The following is an 18,653-nucleotide window of genomic DNA, read 5'->3' as shown; positions in this document are numbered from 1 at the left end:
TCACAAATGATTCAAACAAAACAATTGGTTCATTCAAAACTAACTCAAACCCTCTAATGTTAGTCCCTATAGTTGCCACCTAGGGCTGGTCTCCATGACTCAATTCTGGACTCAAAAAACAACCCATTGAGAAACCAACGAACCAAGAGGGAAAGGGGTAGGCAACCAAGGAGCCACCAGGGCTCTACCAGAAAGAGGTGTTTCATTACAGTCAACACTGGGTTTCTGTGGGATCCTCTTGGTAGCTGCCTGATGACTACCTAGTGATGATTTCGAGGATCAGCATTCCCGCGACATGGTCTCTGACCAGGCCTCTTGGCTGCTGGTTTGATCAACCAGGCTGTTCAATATAGCTGGTCGTAACCTAACATAAAAGTAACAGCCTGGTTGATCGGGTATCATTTGAAAGTTCTCGTCATGTGCCCTTTTGAACACTGTAAGAGGTCAGTCAGTTATTCCCCATATGTGTCGGGGAAGAGTGTTGAAAAGTCTTGGACCTTTGATGTTGATAATGTTTCTCTCTCTCATTGTGCATATTGAGTCAGTCAACTTGGGGGAGTAGAAAAAAAACAAAAACCCTCTCCAGATATGCAATTCTGCTTTACAGTGGGGCTATTTTGCACATCCTGCCATGCCTCCTGGTCTCATGTAGGGTTATTTCTGTGTGCAAATTTGGAACCAGTCTTTTTAATATTTCCCAAGTGTAATTTATATTATGCATCTTTCTGCCTGTGCTCTAGGGAATACAGATTTTAAATTTTTAGGCAATGCCAATAGTTTAGATGTTTTATCGAGTGGATTCTAGCGGTTAAAGATCTTTGCATGCTCTCCAAGTCGGCAATTTCTCCAGCTCTGAATGGGGCTGTTAGTATGCAATAATATTCCACTCTAGAGAGCACTAATATCTTAAAAATTATTATTATTGGCATGGTATCTCTTGTTTGGAAGGATCTTGTTATCAAATCTGTCACATTTCTTGCAGTTGTCACCGAAACTTTGTTGTGTTCTTTAAAGTAAGGTCTTTGAACATGATTACTCCCAAATTTTTTATATTACTTTGTTTCAATAGTGTGGTTTGACCATGTTTCATATGTGGTTTCTGCTTTGATGTTTTAATTTTTCCATAGTGCAGTAATTGGAACTTACTTATCATTAAACATCATGTTGTTCTCTGCGGCCTATTGAAAGACTTGATTGACTTGATCGGATTGGAGGTTTGTTGTGTCCTCTATATTGTCTGCTCTTGTGAATTTTTTTTTTTTTATCTGCAAAGGATGATAAAGTACTATAGTTTATATCCTTGTCTATGTCTGATATGAAGATGAAGCAAAGTACCAGAGCAAGCATGGTACCTTAGGGGGGGGGACTCGACTTTTCATGGTGGATGATTCATATTTTACTTTGTTGACCATTACACTCTGGGTTCTGTTTGTTAGGAAGTTAAGGATCCATCTCCCTACTTTGCTAGTAATCCCTTTTGTATGCATTTTGTGTGCAATAACACTATGGCCACATTTGTTTAAAGCTTTTGCAAAATCTGTGTATATTACATCCATGCTTTGTCTTCCATGGCATCTAAGGTTATGTCATAGTGATCTAGCAATTATGAGAGGCAGGGGCACGCTGTTCTAAACCTATGTTACCCAGGGTTATGTAGGCATTGTGATTCCATGTGTTTTGTGATCTTACTTCTTAGCACTTTCTGTGGGGAGCCCCTACAGCTCCTTGGAGCTATCAGGTTAATATGTGTTATATTTGTTATATTGGACAGGGACATTAGCTATGGAGTTCGACCTACCAGGGATCACACGCCAGAATCTAGCCCCTTTAGAGAGGTTTCAGAGAGCAATGGCCCTGGAAAACCTCCCCCGTGGTTGGGGGTTTTCCTCACCTGCCATCGACTGGGGTTAGGCACCCAGAAAGGTAGGCATAACAAAACAAACCCCATATGGTAAGAAACTAACAATGAAAAACTAAAAAGAGAGGTAGAACTCCCTTCAATCCCAAGGAAATGAGCAAACAAGCAAATGTCATACTCTACTGCCACGCCGCTCGTCCACCCAGCCCTCCCCTCCCTGAGAGGGGGAGGGGGGGGGGCCAGGACCTACTCACGCCAGCTGCCTAGCTCTTCAGTTTGTAAGCTGATGTCAACCCGGACAGACATTTCAACCGGGACAGACACTATATGAGTGGGATTGGGGGGTTATAGATAGGAGCTGCCTCGTATGGGCCAATAGGCCTTCTGCAGGTACCTTTGTTCTTATGTTCTCTGGCCTCAAATTCCTTGGCGGTGTTTTGTCTTCATGGCGCCATCTGCTGTCATTGTTGTGTGTGGTGGCCAGGGAGTTACTCATCAGTACAGGGCCTGCATGCGCCTAGGGGCTCCCTTCCCTAAGCGCCCTGCGAGTATTGCCCTTGTGTGGTTAGGGTTCTCATCCCTGGGGCGTTTGGAAGCCATTTCCATGGAGGTTCTTGCTGTTCGGCATTTACCTCTCCATTAGGACCAGCTGGGTTTTGGGGCCATTGGCCTTAGGTAAGAAGTGGTATTGTGCTGGTTGGGGCGTCAAGGTGTTGTACAGCTTGCCTACCTACGTGGCGGCTGGTTCCTATTTCCTCTGGGGATGCTGTACTTTTGCAGGGTTTTTATTTTATTTTTGTTTTCATTTGCCTGGTGGGGGTCTGTCTATTGTGGCTGAAGTTCCACTGATAATATTTTGGTGTCCTTCTTCTAGGCCCCCATAATTGTACATGTCACAGGGGTTTCAGTGTTGTACTCTTTCCCTTTGTTAGCTTTGGGTTTTAACCGGTTAACAACACCTTGCCCGGGCTTCCTGTAGTCGACACCCTACGGGCACTGGAAAACCCTGTTGGGGCTTGGTGACCACTGGATCTGTCTTCCGGGTTCCAGTCCGTCTTGGGCGGGTTCATTGGTTGCTGTGCCCTTGTCTCAGGGTGACAGTCACTTCTTTTGCGTCCATTGTGCTGCCTGTTGGGTCAACGACACCTTGACCCGGAGTCTTGCGAGTCATGTCCTCTGCTTGTTCTCCAGTACTATTCTGATGTCATTACTATTAGAGTACATGCAACAGCCATGTTGCATGCTAGGTTTCAGTTGCTGCAGTGCACTAGGTTGGTTTCCCACCCGGATGCCCCGGGGCTGCCCTGTTTTGGTTAGGTGTTGTTCGCCCTTTATTTCCCCTCCCTGTTCCTGGCTCCAGACCGTCTGTGGGTTTCGGGGTCGGGGCGGGATTAGTTGGTGCTGAAACTCTGGCGGCTTCAGGGGGCTACCCCATTTGGGTTGGGGATGGATGTATTTAAGCCTGCTCCTTCTGCCGAGGTTTCTGAGTCTTACCAGCGGTCCTTTCTTTGCTGCCTTTTCCCCTGGACTGCCTTTTCCTTAGGAGGTAAAGGGCGTGGAGGACGGCTCTGCCCCATGGCCTCTGTTATCTTGGGTAATCATTCGCATTTGTGTTCCTCACGTGTGCCCCAAAGAATGAGGTGATTTGATAAAATGCTATGCCCAAGATTACCATCCGAGTGCCGGCGGAGAAGTGGTTCAAATAGCTTCGGCTATCACTTCCTTATGTCCGGTCGTTATGGTCAAGTGGATTAAGGTGTCTTGTACATACCAGTTGCGTTGCTCCTGGCAGTATGGGTTCGAGTCACTTCGCTGCATATTCTTCATGCACTTTCTTATATCCTGTGTAAATAAGAAAGTGCACCAGAGCTTCCATCTTTTCTAACATCGGCTTGCTTCCCACTTTTGCTGGCGTGTTTTTGTATCTTTAGCGTCAGTCACAGCCCCTGTTCTGGCGGCCATTTTCGTCTGCCGGTTTCCCGGCGTGGCCACCAGGGCGGCGTTGCGGTTTATTTACATGCGACTGGGTGTGCAAGTGAGCTTCTTGGGTGAGTTTTTGCCTTTTTTCAGGGGTTTTATTCTCCTGTTGTCGTTTCTTTGCTTTTCTGGTGTTTTCTGCCCGTTTCCTGTTCCTCTGGGAACGTTTGAGTGTTGATTTTACACCGGGTTTCCCATTTTTGTCTGTTTTGGGTCTGGGCCTGGGCCTGGGCCTTTGGGTTTGGGCTCAGTTTCCTTGGCTGTTATGCTTACTCCCACACCTTGTCCCTCGGTTTCCGATCTGTTATGACCGTTTTCCCAGGGGGTTCTGTCTGGGGGTTGTGCTTTGCCTTTCTGTGGTGTTTCTCCGCCGGCAAAATGTAGTGGTTTGGCCTCTGCCTGGTTCGATTCCGGGTTCCTTTGGGTTCTTTGGTTTCGTTCCGGAGGTTCTTCCTCTTGGGCCCCCTTTGTGGGTTCTGGGGGCTTTGTTTCCTCGTGTGTGACCCGGTTTCTGCCTTCTGGAGTTCCGGGGTCTTCCTGGCTTGCAGACTGATCTTTTTTGGGTCTTGGTACGTGTTGTGGTCGTGCTGGGACTTTGAGGTTTTGTCGAGGTGGGCCTTTAGATGCAGTTTTGTGCTTTTTTTGCCTGGCCGGCGTGTGCTCTGCCCACTGGTCGGCAGCTTGTAATTTTCTTTTCAAGTGTATGTGTGTGTGTACGCATGTACATGTGTCACATATCTTATGTGTATGTGTATATGTATGTTTATGTGTATATACATGATATGTATACTGTATGTGTATGTGTCCTTTTTCTTTCGGAAGGGGCTCTGTTCCCTTCTCTGTTGACGGGGCGCTGGGGGAGCAGCTTGCTCTGTTGAGTCTCGTTTGGTCCTGCTGTTGGTGGGCGCTTTTGGTTGTCTTCCGGCCTCTGGTGGCGGCGGTGGACAGTTCGTTCCTCCGGGGAACTTGTGTTAGTGCTACGTCACCAGCTTCCTCTTTGGGGTTTTCGGGGTTCCGTGCCTTGGCACCTCCCCGAGCCTTTGCTCGATGTGTTCACGGACGGGTCATCTCTCGGCTGGGGCTTTTGTAGCCAGTTCTCACCAGGTCGGCCGGGGATGGTGGAGTCTGTCCGTCCGTCGGGTTCACAGCACGGTTCGGGAGATTGTGGCTGTCTGGTTTGCGCTTCGGAGGGTTTGGGTCACTCGGTGCTCTACCATTCAGCTCCATTCGGACTGTTCTCTGGCGGTTTTTGCCGGAACCACAGGGTTTCTCTTAGGTGTTGACCTTTGGGGTTGGTTTCTTGGAGTGGCTCGTTTGCTGGATTCTCGAGGTTTGGTTAACCGTGAGGTTCATGTCCGGGGTGTGTCCTGCGTCCTGGCGGACAGCTGTCTCGGTTCATTCCTCTGTTTGCGGATTGGCCAGTTGTCGCCGACTTGTTTCGTTGGCTCTGCCGGACGTATGGACTCCTGGCCATGGACGTTCTTTGAGTCAGCATGGTCTAGGCGTCGCCCTTTTTATGTGGCGCCCTTACCCACCTGCGAGGCATTTACGTTGGATGCTTTTCGGCAGGACTGGTCGAGGTGGGAGTACCTGTTCCTCTTCTCCCGGTCCAGCTGTTGCTTCAGGCTCTGGCTCAGTTGCAGCCCCATTCCCACGAAAGCAGTCCTTGTGGTTCCTTGGTGGCCGGCCCAGCTTCTTTTCAGACGCTGCTTGATAGGTGTCCGAACCCGGGGCATTTTCCAGCAGCTCCGCCTCTTTCGGCAGGTCGGATCGGTCCTATACGTGACTGGTTCGGCCTTCTCTTTAGCTCTTCGCGTCTGGTATTTTGATGCGGGTATCACCATCTCTGTGGTGTTCAGGTGGCATTGTTGACAGTGTCCCACCTGCGAGTTTCGTCTTGGCGACAGTATGACGTTCCTGGTGTTTCTATGCACTTTTTCTTGCTCTTTGTACGTTGTCTTCTCTTTCGCATCGGGTTGTCTTGTCCTTTCTTGGGTTTTCTGGGCTACAGTTATTTGATGTTTTCTTACTGTTGCCTCGTTTTATGTGGCGCTGGCGGAGCCGCTATCGCTTGCGTTCGGGGTGGACATCACATCTGCCCCGTTTCGTACGCTTTCTCGTGTTTTGTTTCACCTCCGGCCTGCTCATGCGTCGCCTGCGCCGTCCTGGTCCTTGATCAGGGTGCCTTCTTATCTTTTCCTCAGTTTGTGGTAGCCCCTTCGGTTCAGGTTTCTGCTCTCTGGTACTGGTGGTAGAATTGTACGTGTGCAGCCTTTCTCCGTCCTGGCGACGGTCGAGACGGCTGGTTTCCAGAGGGGTTCTTGGGTTATTGATGCTTGAATGGTTTGGCCGGGGGTGCGTCCTGTGTTGTCCGGTTGTGCTTTTTGCCGTTACCTGCGTACCGTGTCTGGGGATGCGCTTTGGTTTGATCTGGTTCCCCTCGTTTCCTGTTTCAGGGCTCTGGTCTCCCAAGTCGTCCGCAGAGTTTTTCAGTCTTCCAGCCTGTGGTCTGTCTTTGCGCCCGTGCTGTTCGGACATTTGCAGCTTTTGCTGCTGTGTTGGTGACGTCTAGAGCTCATTTCGGGCACTGGGAATTGAGGGTCGCACAGGTTCTTGGCCGCCCATTCTTTATGCGCGTCTGCTCCTGTGCGTTCTTGTTGCCTTGGGTCGCAGGTTGCATCCTGGTGTCTCGGCTTCGTGTTGCGGAGTTTGTGGTGGCCACCTCCAGGGTTAGCCCTTTCTTTTCCTTCTCCTTCGGTATGAAGCTCCTGGGAGCCGTAGGGGCTCCCCACAGAAAACCAGCGTTGAATGTAATGAAACGCCATTTTCTGGGTGAGCCCTGGAGGCTCCCTGGCAACCCTCCTTCCCACCGGTTGGCTGTTTTTTCGCGTTGGTTGAAGCTTAGCTTCCGAACTGAAGCTTGGCAGCCGGCGCGCTAGGTCCGGGGCTCCCCCCTCCCCCTCTCGGAGCAGGGAGGGCTGCACGGACAATCGGCACGGCAGTAAAGTGTGATGTTTGCTTGTTTCCTTGGGAGTGTAGGGAGTTTCTACCTATCTGTTCGTTTTTTTGTTTTAGTTTTTTACCATGTGGGGTTTTTGTTATGCCTACCTTTCTGGGTGCCTGACCCCGGTCGATGGCAGATAAGGAAAACCCCAACCACAAGAGGGTTTTCCAGTGCCATTGCTCCCTGAAACCTCTCTGAAGGGGTCAGGTTCTGGCACTGGTCCCTGGTAAGTCTGAACTCCTTAGCTAATGTCCCGGTCTAATATAACATACATTAGCCCGCTAAGCTCCAGGGAGCCTCCGGGGCTCAACCAGAAAATGGCGTTTCATTACATTCAATGTTTTTTTTTTAGAAATATCGTAAGAGAAAGGGAGGGGTTAACAATTTAACCCTGATTCTGTTAAGGAGTATATTTATCTTTAGCAGGTACGGCAGTAGATAAAATTTCGACTTCAGCAAAAGGTGAAGACGATCGTACCTCCACACCTGATGGGGAGTCTGATTTAGAATATGGCAGCAATGATGGCTCACTCAGCATGATAGAAAATCCTAAAGAAGGTAAGCAAAGCATGCCATTAAGTACTGCAATGTTATTTTTGCATTTTTTGAATGATAAAGTTGAGTGCTATTGTGCTATTAGCTCTGCCAGTTTTCTCCTTTGGTATAAGTGAAATAAATTTATAATGTAAAACAAAATTAGTAGCTGCTGCTCATACACTTTTACAATAAAATTTGTCCTGTATTTGTCCTGTATCAGGTCATTACATAGGAAACAAATTCCCCTAATATTAAATACCCGGTATCTGCATTTTGGGGAGGTAACCACTAGTGGCTCCCTGAAGCTATTACTGTATTTGGTGAGATGGTACCATCTACTAGGTTGAATTGGCCATGGAGTTTTATAGGCCTACCAGGGACCAGCACCAGAACCTGGCTTCCCTGCACAAAGTCGCAGGGAGCAGTGACATTTCATTTTCACCACCTCACTGGGAAAGGCAACCAGAAAGTTAGGGAGTCAAAATAAACCACTGCTTAATTCAACAGAGACAGAAGCCTCGAAACTTGCCCGAAGAACTCCAAATATGTAAACAAACTATCAAATTCTCTTGGAACTGCTGTGAGCTCATTCAACCCACCTCCCCGCACTCGTTTGGGGGTAGCTCACCATCTGCTGGGATCCGAGCTCCATTTTCTATAGGTGATGTTAGACATATTGGACCAAGTTATCACAAGTTAAGCCTGACCTGGGGCCAGGGAGTAGTAGAACTTCCAGAACCCTCTCCAGGTATACTCCAGATATAGTGCATACCAGGTCTTGTCTGTTCCATGCTGGCTCCGGTGCTCTGCTTGGTTCAGCTAAGTGCTATCATGTTTACCTTTGGTGATATTTCCTGTACACTGCAGTATAGCATGAATCAAGTTTTGAGTAATTGGAGCATTTTGTGTACAGGGTTACCTTTCCTGGGTGCTCCCTCGAGCTGCCCTTGCATTGCCATAGTTATCTTCTCTGGAGTGTTTGAGAGTTGCTTCCTTAGAGGTCCTCCTTGCTGGTGGTGGCCCTTGCCCAGGATAAGTCAGGAGTCTTGATCCTTTGCTGTCTTGGATCAGATGTATCAGGTGGGGTGCACTGGTGGGTTCACTCATTTCTCTCAGCATGCAGAGGTCAGCCTTCACAGTTACTTGAGCCAGGCTGTGTTGGCTTACTTTTAGGTCTGGTAAAGCAATCCCATTGCCTGGGGTGTCCTGCTTGATTTATCCTTCAGGCCTTGGAAATCCCCTTCAGTTTGGTAATCCCATGAATATCCCCCCCCCCCATGACCCTGCTCTCACTTCGTACAAGTTTAAGTGTTCTTTGACGTCCGTGCCACAGGGTGACGATCTGCCAGGGTGACAACAGGCAGCACCATGCTGCCTGTTGGGTCAGTGACACCTTCGACCCTGAGTCCTGTGGGTTTGCTCTCCCACATGTGACTTCTTTCTCACCCTCCTTGATGAGATTAGGGCTCATCAGGCAGCAACCACTTTGTGTATTTGTTTTGCTAGGTGGCAGTGGTCTAGGTTGTGTGCCTGGTTGGATGCATCAGAATTGCCGATGTTGGTGTTTAGCGATCCAGAATTGGAGGTGTTGGTGAAATTCACCTTGGCTCTGTCTGCACCTCCTCTTCCTTTCCCTACAGGGCAGGAAAAGCCTGGGCAAGGACCGGACCGTAGGAACGCTAAGCCCCAAAACCATCACAAGGTAACAGGCATAGTTTGCCTTTCCTCCGATCTTTTCTCCCTGCTTCCATCCCCAAACCATCTGAGGGTTTCCAGGTGAGGGCAGGGTTTAGTCCGGGATGTGGCAATGGCAGCTCTGGGATTTGCCCCTTCCGTTCGAACACAGAGATGAGCAGCTGGTCCCACTGAGGCTTCTGGTTTTCCTTTCAGCCAGCCCCTCCTTTTGAAGCTTCTCCCTCAAACACCACTTTTCTATCTTGGGCATTGGGCAAGGATGTTGGCTCTGCACTGGGGTCCTTGAATGCAGCTTCTTGGGTTTGGGGGAATTTGGATATGGGCCCTTGGATCCTGTTCGACTCTGTGGTTCCCAATTCCTTCTGAGGAGGGGTCTCCTTTTGCAGGGGGAGGGGTTTTCATATCCTCCCTCCCTATGTAAGTATTATTTTGGTACAGCTTCCATAAGGGTATTTCTTATTGAGTTCCTCGCACACTTCCTTGTTGTTTGTGGTAAAGTTGTGTGCCCCTATCTTTAGTTTCATTACCTGTTCCTTCATTATTGTTTTTCTCCTAATGTGGCTGTGCAGCAATTTAGGTTAAGTCTTTGCCTTGCTTGCTATGTCATTTTCATAGTCTTTTTGCCTCTCTTCTCACCCTGACATAATGATTCCTGGCACTCTAGTATCTTTCTCTGCTCACTTGTGTCCTATTATTTCTATAGTTTCTTCATGCCCATGTACTTAATTGCTTTGCTAGCTTACATCTCCGATTAAATGGTGGGTTTCTCGTCTGTATTTCATTTTTTTCCTTTTGGACTGGGATGAACTTTGTTGTTGTCTCGTTACACTTCTGTGTGATGTAGTCCATCATGCCTTGGGCCATCTTTCCTCTGAGCTCTGTTTCCCAAGTTATATCTGTTAGGAATTTTCTTATCTCCTCATAGTTACCCTTTTGAAATGACATCCTTTTGTTTTCTGTGCTCTCCCTTGGGTACATTAACCCTTCTTCGACCAGATACTTGAACATCAGTACACTGTGATCGCTCATTCCCACATGAGCTTCGAAGTCAATTTCCGTTACGTCAGCGTCATTCAGTGTGAAGACTAGGTCAAGTCTCACTGGTTCATCGTTGCCTCTCATTCTTTTGGGTTCCCTGACATGCTGACCTAAGAAGTTTCTTGTCGCCACTTCCAACAGTTTAGCTCTCCATGCTTTGTCACTTTTGTGTGGTTCCTTGTTTTCCCAGTCTATCCTTCCATGATTGAAGTCTTCCATGATGAGCAGATGGTATTTATTTCTACAGGCAGTAGTGACTGCTCTCTCAATTATAGTGTTGACTGCCATGTTGTTTGTCATACTCTTGCCTGGGTCTTCTGTCATTTTGTGGAGGGTTTTATATATATATATATATATATATATATATATATATATATATATATATATATATATATATATATATATATATATATATATATATATATATATATATATATATATATATATATATATACATATATATATACTATATATATATATATACTATATATATATATATATATATATATACATATATACATATATATATATCATATATATATATATATACATATATATATATATATATATATATATATATATATATATATATATATATATATATATATTAATATAATATAATATAATATCACTGCTACTACTACTCTTGGTCCTCCCATCGTTATGGTGCCTGTAATGTAGTCTCTGAACCCGTTATTGCCATCTCGAAACTCCATTCCTTTCTTGTCAGTAGGGCCATTCTGCCTCCTCCCCTTCCTTCCATCTCTCTCATTATTACAGTGTAGTCCCTGGGGGAAACACCGCATTCATTATGATTCCTGAGTTTTGTTTCTGTGAGTACAATTACATCCATTACATCCGGGTTTCCTTCTTGTGCTCTTTCCCTAAGTTCACTTGTCTTGCTTGTAATCCCATCTGTGTTCAAGTACATTACCTTGAAACTGACTCTCTTCATTCCATCGTGTGTATGTGTGTCTGTCTGTCTGTCTCTGTCTTGTGCCTGGCTGTCTTGTTCCCACGGTGTTGCAGGTGTTTTTTTTTGTGGGGGGGGTGCCTGGTTGAGTTTCCCAGTGAGTGCCTCATTGTCCATGTGCTACCTCGTGATGTTGGTTTGGTGCAGCTGCCTGCTCAGGTCCCCATTCTTTCGGCTGCTTTGGCTACTGAGGACCTTCCAATTGGCTCTCAGAAGTTGTGGAAGTGCAGGGTGATGGGCCCTCTGCTGCTTGGCCTCATCTGCCTTGCTGTTTGCGCCAATCCTCCAGGAGGCGGTTTCTATGTTTATCACCTCTAGTCTCGCGTGTTGGCAAGCGATGTGAGCTCTGTCTCTGAATTCGGCTTGGGCCCTGGCTCTTCAGTCTTCTTAGCCACTGTGTCCTCTGTTGTTCCCAGAGGACTGTGTTGCCTAGTTTCTGTTGGCGGCTTCTACTCGTTGCCGGCCTCTTTCGGACTTGTTGGTTCTTCAAGGAGGGTCGTTCCCAGCCCTCCCGGAATGGTTGTGCCAGGGCTCGAGCCTCGTTTAGTCGGGTTAGGCCACTGGTGCCAGTTTGAGAGTCTGTGAGCTCCCCGATGCCTTCTTCTTCGTCTGGTTGGTGCGGTGTTCTCTGTACGAAGGTCCTCATCTTGGGGGTTCTCGTCGCCCCTTTCTCGGGTTTCCCCATTGTCGGGGCGATGAGGGGTGAGACTCGCTCATTTGCCAACACCTGGTCCCACGACTTGTGGGCTTTTCGGGTCGTGCTTATGGCCTTCGGTGGCATTGGACTACCCTTCCTCTTTTAGGTGGGGGTGGGCAGGCCTCCTACCTGTCCATCTGTCAGGTCATCTCAAGAGTTGGTTCATCCCTCCTTTCAGTTGACCCCTTTGTCCACGGTCCGGCTCATTCCCTGATCCGGGTGCATGGATACTTCAAGGTCACGTATTGGCACGTCCCTATCCATCTGGGTTCAGGACTTGGTTCGGTTTTGTCGTGGAATGACATGCTCACCGCTTCTGTCATCTCCCTTTCAGGTTGATCTGCCATCTCGCGTTTTTATGTGCTTGACTTGAGTCGTGGTGACCCGTCTTCATCTGCTAGGTCTTCAGGTCTTGGCCTACCTCGACAGCTGGTTGGTGTGGACTTCCCAGGCGGTCTGCTGGTCTGCTAGCTAGGAATCTGGCTCTTTCCCAGCTCGCCAGGTTTGGGTTCCTGGTGCGCTATCGGAAGTCCCAGTTGGTCCCATCCCAGGTTCAGACTTGGCTGCGCCTAGTGTGGGATTCTCAGACTGTGTCCCTTTCTCTCACTCCTGTGGCTTTGCTCCGATTGCAGTCCCGCCGTTGGCTGTTTTTGTGGGGGACCCAGGTCACTTGGTGATTGCTCATGTAGCTGTGTGGGAGCCTGAACTTTGCTCTTCTGGTTTATCCACTGGGCAGGGTTTGGCTTCGGAGGCTGTTCTGGCATCTTCGAGGCAGCCTCTTTTGCCGCTCTCGCGATTACTGGGCTCGATCCTTGGTGTCCCTGAGCCCATTGCTATGTCACCGGCTTCCTCTTTGGGGTTCTCGGGGATCAGTGCCTTGTTACGTTCCTCTTCCCTCAATCGATGTATTCATGGACGTCTTGACTGTCGGCTGGGGCTTTGTGACCAGTGCTCACCAGTCTGGCTGGGGACGCTAGCGGCTGTCCTTTTGTTGGGTTTCCAGCACGGCGCCGGAGTTCTCGCTGTGTGGCTGACACTGCTGAGGATTCAGCTTCCTTGGGGCTCGGTAATCTAGATCCATTCGAACTCCAGTCTCTTTGTTCCATGGCTCTTTGGAGTTGGTCACTTCAGGTGGCTCTTCTGCTGAGTTCTCGGGGTTTAGCTCTCCTGCTTTATCTAAGCGAGCCGTTCGTATTCAGGGCGTGTCTGTCATCCAGGCGGCCAGCCTGTTGTGCTTCATTCCTCTTACACTGCGTGTACGAGGAATGAAGGCGACGGTCATCGCCATTTCTTTTCCTTGGCTTTACCAGATGCCTTGAGGTGGACCTCTTCGGGTCAGCAAGGTCTCGGCGTCTCCCAATGTTTGTGACACCATTCCTCGACTGTAAGGTTTTCGCAGTGGATGCTTTTCGGCGGGCCTGGTTGAGGTGGGGGTTCCTGTACTACTTTACCCCAGTCCAGCTGTTGCTCCGGGTTTTGTCTTGGCTGGAATCCTTTCACGGGAGAGTTCTTCTCCTGGCTCCATGGTGACCTGCCCAGCCTCGGTTTCATGCGCTGCTTGCTCGGTATTCGAACCCAGGCATTTTTCCGCAGTTCTGCCTCTTTCAGCAGGTCGGTCTTGTGAGGTACCTTGCTGATTCGGCTTATTCCTCTGTGTTCCACATCTAGCATTTCTGACATACACGTATCACCATTTGTTTGGTGATCAGGTGGCTTCTTTGATGTGTCCCACCTGCGGTCTTGATTTCAGCGACAGTATGTTGTTTCATTGCGGTCTTTCCGCCATTTTCTTCTCTTTGTTGGGTTTCGTCGATTTCGGACCGGGCTCCTTTGTTCTTTTTCTCATGGCCTTTTCTAGATTGGCATCTCATGCCTAATACTGTTGCTTCTTATCATACCGCATTTGCGGAGCAACTGCAGCTTGCTTTCGGGGTGGATGTCACTTCCGCTGGATGTTACTGTTTCGTAAGCTTTCTTGTGCATTCTTTCACCTCTGGCCTGCTGATGTGCCACCTGAGCCTTCTTGGTCATTGGACAAGGTTCTTTTCTTTCTTTTCGATTTGTGGTAGCCCCTTCGGTACGTGATTGTTTTAGGGAGGTGTTGTTTTTGTTGGCCTTGGCCTCTGGGGGTCGGGTTCGGGACCTTCTTGCTCTTCTCTGACACTGGGAGGTTTGTTTTTTGGTCCTGGTGGTCGTTTTGTTCATTTGCAGCCTTCTCCTTCTTTTCTGTTGAAGAATGAGACTGAGGGCTTCCGAAGGGGTCCGTTGGTTGTGGATGCTTGGCTGGTTTAGCCATGGGTGCATCACGTTCTGTGTCCAGTAGCTGCTTTACGTAGCTACCTTTGGGCTACCAGTTCTTTGTCGGTGGACACACTCTGGTTGTTCGTTTCCTGGGTTCCCTGTTCGGGGCTCATGTTTCTCAGGTTGTCAGTGGTGTGATTCAGTCTATCCATCCTGCGGTCTACTCTTGAGCCCATGATGTTAGGAAGTAATGGCACTCTTTTGCTGTTTTTAGTAATATGTCTTGGGATGATATTTGGGTGCGGAGGTTTTGGAGGTCAAACAAGGTCCTTGCCCCCAAGGTATTTAGTGATGTCTCTTGGTCCTCTGTGGCCTTGACGTGTCTATTGCGGCTGTCTGTCTCTTCCTCACTTTCAGACGTGAGGTCCTGCAGCCTTCCTTGTAAGTCCCTGTTTGCCTTCTCTGTAGATAGCTTCAGGGAGCCGATGGAGCTCCCCACAGAAAACCAGCATTAAATATAATGAAACTCCCTGACCCCCCTTCCCTAGGTCGGCAGCTTTCATCGTTCTATAGTTGAATTGGTGGGCTGCCAGCTCACCCTTCCACTGCGGGTGGTTGAGGGGAGGGTAATTGGATGAAGCGTTGCTTGTTTTTCTTTCTGGGAGAGTTCTTTTTCTATTTTGAGGACATAGCTCGCAATTTTCAACCAGAGAGAAGTCTCTATTGATTCACCTACCTTTCTGGGTGCCTTTCCTGGTAGATGACAAAATGACACTTTAACGCTTAAAACTGAGCATGGCATATATACGACAGGAGTAACGTGTCCCACCATGTGCATGACATAAATATACGACGTAGGGTGCCGGCCACAATTCAAATGGTCCCTCGGCTACACAGGATTCACATCAGCTTCCTCAGGGCTCTTGTAAACAGACGCCATGTTTAAAAAGAAAATTGTGGGCAACATTCTCCAGTGTGAGAGCCACAGTACTGTGTGAGCAACCAAGGCTGGTGCAAGCAGCATGAGCTAACAGCACTGCTGTTCTGCTTGTGACCACAGCATCACCTAAAAATGTTAAAATAAATATGTAACTGCTATTATTTAGCAATGACAATATTACAGAAAACCCAACTGTGATAAAAATGACCAGGATTGTGATAATATAGTAGCAGGAGTGTTGTGATAATTAGCGCTGTGTGGGAGGAGTAATGCTGAGGGGGGTAGGGAGGTAGCATTGTGTGCTGAATCTGTGTGGCCACCTGTTGTGTGCGCTCACCATACCAGCTTAGTGGTTCGCTATGGTGAACACAAATGTAGATACAGTGCATCCTCACTCTAACGAACCCCGCTCTATCGAATTCCCGGATGATCCAAACAAATTGAATTCGGTACTAAATGTTCGGTGGAACATACAGATGTTCGATTAAGTGAGGATTGTTTGTTCAAGCGGTTACCGAGACTGAGCGAGAGGTGGCTGTCAGCTATGATTCACCAAAGTGTAAACAGTTATACAGCATTTGGTTTGCTCACCTATTGTTTCCAGGGAGAAATGGTTTGAAGGATGATGAAATGGTGTCATTGGTAAGGGTTTAGTGTCAGGGGCAAGTGATGGAAGTTATTCTCATTGGAGACAGGTGGAGTTAAAGCGTTGTCAGAAAAGACTGGTGGTGTCCGTGGTAGAATCTGTTGTCAGGGGAGGCAAGTGGTGGAAGTTGTTGTCCGGGAAGACAAGTGGTGGAAGCTGTTGTCAGGGGAGGCAAGGGGTGGAAGTTGTTGTCAGGGCAGACAAGGGGTGGACATTGTTGTCAGGGGAGGCAAGTGGTGTCAGTGGTGGAAGCTGTTGTCAAGGAAGGCAGGTGGTGTCGGTGGTGAAAGCTGTTGTCAAGGGATGCAGGTGGTGTCGGTGGTGGTGAGATCTCGGCTACAGTAACTGGCAACACATGGCTGCCGCCACCTCCATGTTTTCACTCACTGTCTGCTTTTTTCAATAAATTAGCTTGAGAAAATGTTACCATTTCAGTTGTTTGTAACACTGTTCTATCGTATTCCATAATAAAAAATGAAGAATTCATAATAAAGTGTGTCAGGGTGAGGGAGGATGTATTAGGAGGGGTTAGGAAGTCAGCTAGCCTCTAAGGGAGTGTCCGGGCGGTGTGTTGAGTGAGACGCCTTCACCAGGTCTGGCCCGCGTGACCAGCTGACTGCTGCCCACCTGTGCTCCCCGCTGCTGCCTCAATACACCCTGTACTAAACTCAAGAATATGTTACCATTTCAGTTGCTTGAAAACATTGCTTTATTAGATTACGGTAGTCAAAATGAAGAATTCGTAATACAGTAAAGGTGGTGTCAGTGGTGGTGGTGTCAGCTAGTTGATCAGCAACCAGCCTGGTTGATCAGTCCAGCAACCAGGAGGCCTGGTCGACGACCGGGCCGCGGGGACACTAAGGCCCCGGAAGCACCTCAAGGTAACCTCAAGGTAAGGTCAGAGAAATCTGTTGGTAGGGGATGGTGTCAGAGAAGTCTGGTGGTGGGGGATGGTGTCAGCGAAGTCTAGTGGTGTCAGTGGTGGCTCCCTGAGGATCTAGGAGGCAAAGACACTCATAGTTGTCAGGGTATTTTGTTTGTTTGCAGCCAGCTCCACCTTGGGAGGGCCACACCTATTGTCAAGAGGTGACCAGAAGCATTGGTTCAATCCAGGAATTCCATGTTAGCCAGAAATTTTGTTGTGATAGAGAAGTAAAAAATCTGAAACTGCACCAGCAAGTTACGAAATTACCAGAGCCAGAATATGTAATTACACTACACATTTGAACTATGCAACTACATGCATAAAAAATTCAGTGTTGAATGTAATGAAATGCCAATTTCTGGGTGAGCCACAGTGGTTCACTAAAGCTACTATACACTGGAATGGTAGTCTATTAGATCGTATGAGCTGTGGAGTTGTATAAGCTACCAGACCAGTGTCAGAACAAACAAAACAAATCTTCCTTAAATTAATTTCATGATAACATAGCACCCTCACAGAGACCCCAGGTAACAGTGACATCATATTTTGTCACCTCAACAGGGAAGGCAACCAGAAAGTCAGCAAGTCAAAACAAACTACTGCTAGCTTCAAAAAGAGACAGAAGCCTCGAAACTTGTCTAAGGAACCTCCCCAACTATGTAAATAAATGACCAAACCCTCTTGGAAGTATTGTGAGCTCATTTACCCCACCTCCCCAATCATTTGGAGGTAGGTAGCTCACCGGCCACGGGTCTGGGCTCCCACTTCTGGGTTGATCCATACATCTGCTTTAATGACTTGGAAGGAAGGTTGGGGACAGGAAGTCACTGGGGCTCAACCAGAAATTGACATTTCATTACATTCAATGATGATTTTCTGGGGGGGGAAGGGACCCCTTATGGCTTCTTGAAGCTACCTACCCATGAAGAAAGAAAACATACAGGAACTCCCAGAAGAATGTGTACTAGTAAAATATTGAAGTAAAATATGGTAATAAAAGGATTTGCCTAATATTCACAGATACAACAGATATGAATCCTGACAAATTACTGGATACCGTAATAGAAGTGGGATCGCTGAAATGTTTCAAGCAAAGTGTACACATATACACGAATGCGTTAGTGAATATAAATAGGACCGTCCTCATACGGGCCAATAGGCCTTCTGCATTTTGTGATGTTCTTCTGTTCATATGCTTGATGAAATGTGTGTTAGAGTTCATGTGGATGTTTTTATAGAAAGGAATTTGAGCCCTCTGCTGCATAAAAGCTTAAAATTAGATTTGTTATTTGTGTGATAGTAGGAAAGGTTATATTTCTTAATTTCATGATAAACTTGTCCATCTTTCAGCAGTTGAATGGTCACTGGGAGAATTCCAATCGCCTATGGCCTTAAACTACAATGAAGGCGGCTATCCAGTGTGTAAAGTGTGTGGGAAAGTCTTCAAGCACCAGGGATCCCTCGTTGCTCACTACCAGGCATGTATTGCTTTAGTCTTGTTATTAGTATTAGTCCTCGTTTTCTCTCTCTGCCTCTCCTTTTCTTTCATTCTTACTTTTCTTCTTTGTTTATCAGTCTTTTGAGTAATAGATTTACCTTAGTTTAGCGTTTTCTGCACAGCATACCCATCCTGTGAGCGGCACTACTCCCTTTACCCATTCAGTGAGTGGCATAATACCCCATACCCATCCTGTGAGTAGCACTACTCCTATACCCATCCTGCAAGTGGAACTACTATACCCATCAGTGAGTGGCACAACACCCATACCCATCCTGTGAGTGGCACTACTCCCCATACCCATCCTGTGAGTGGCACTACTCCCCATACCCATCCTGTGAGTGGCACTACTCCCCATACCCATCCTGTGAGTGGCACTACTCCCATACCCATCCTGTGAGTGGCACTACTCCCATACCCATCCTGTGAGTGGCACTACTCCCATACCCATCCTGTGAGTGGCACTACTCCCCATACCCATCCTGTGAGTGGCACTACTCCCCATACCCATCCTGTGAGTGGCACTACTCCCCATACCCATCCTGTGAGTGGCACTACTCCCATACCCATCCTGTGAGTGGCACTACTCCCTCATACCCATCCTGTGAGTAGCACTACTCCCAT

At 47.8% G+C, this 18,653-nt stretch overlaps 1 protein-coding gene across 7 annotated transcripts in view; it reads left to right on the top strand.

Annotated features, from left to right (window-relative positions):
- LOC123746549 (sex determination protein fruitless) overlaps positions 1-18,129 on the top strand; it is a 77,818-nt gene extending 59,689 nt beyond the window's left edge. For 3 of the 7 annotated variants that reach the window (XM_045728173.2, XM_045728422.2, XM_045728503.2), the window contains exons 7-8: positions 7,263-7,397; positions 17,882-18,129. In XM_045728173.2, the coding sequence (XP_045584129.2) occupies positions 7,263-7,397; positions 17,882-18,114 (368 nt within the window). In that variant the 3' untranslated portion in view covers positions 18,115-18,129. Of the gene's footprint in view, positions 1-7,262; positions 7,398-17,881 lie in introns of those variants that run through there. The other 4 variants (XM_045728335.2, XM_045728259.2, XM_045728578.2 and 1 more) reach the window with 4 other exon arrangements.
- The last annotated feature ends 524 nt before the right edge of the window (positions 18,130-18,653 follow it).

The sequence above is a fragment of the Procambarus clarkii genome, chromosome 1 (assembly GCF_040958095.1).
Source record: "Procambarus clarkii isolate CNS0578487 chromosome 1, FALCON_Pclarkii_2.0, whole genome shotgun sequence".
NCBI classification, from domain to species: domain Eukaryota; kingdom Metazoa; phylum Arthropoda; class Malacostraca; order Decapoda; family Cambaridae; genus Procambarus; species Procambarus clarkii.
The sequence above is the reverse complement of the archived record's forward strand: the minus strand, read 5'-3'. Positions and strand labels throughout refer to the sequence as shown.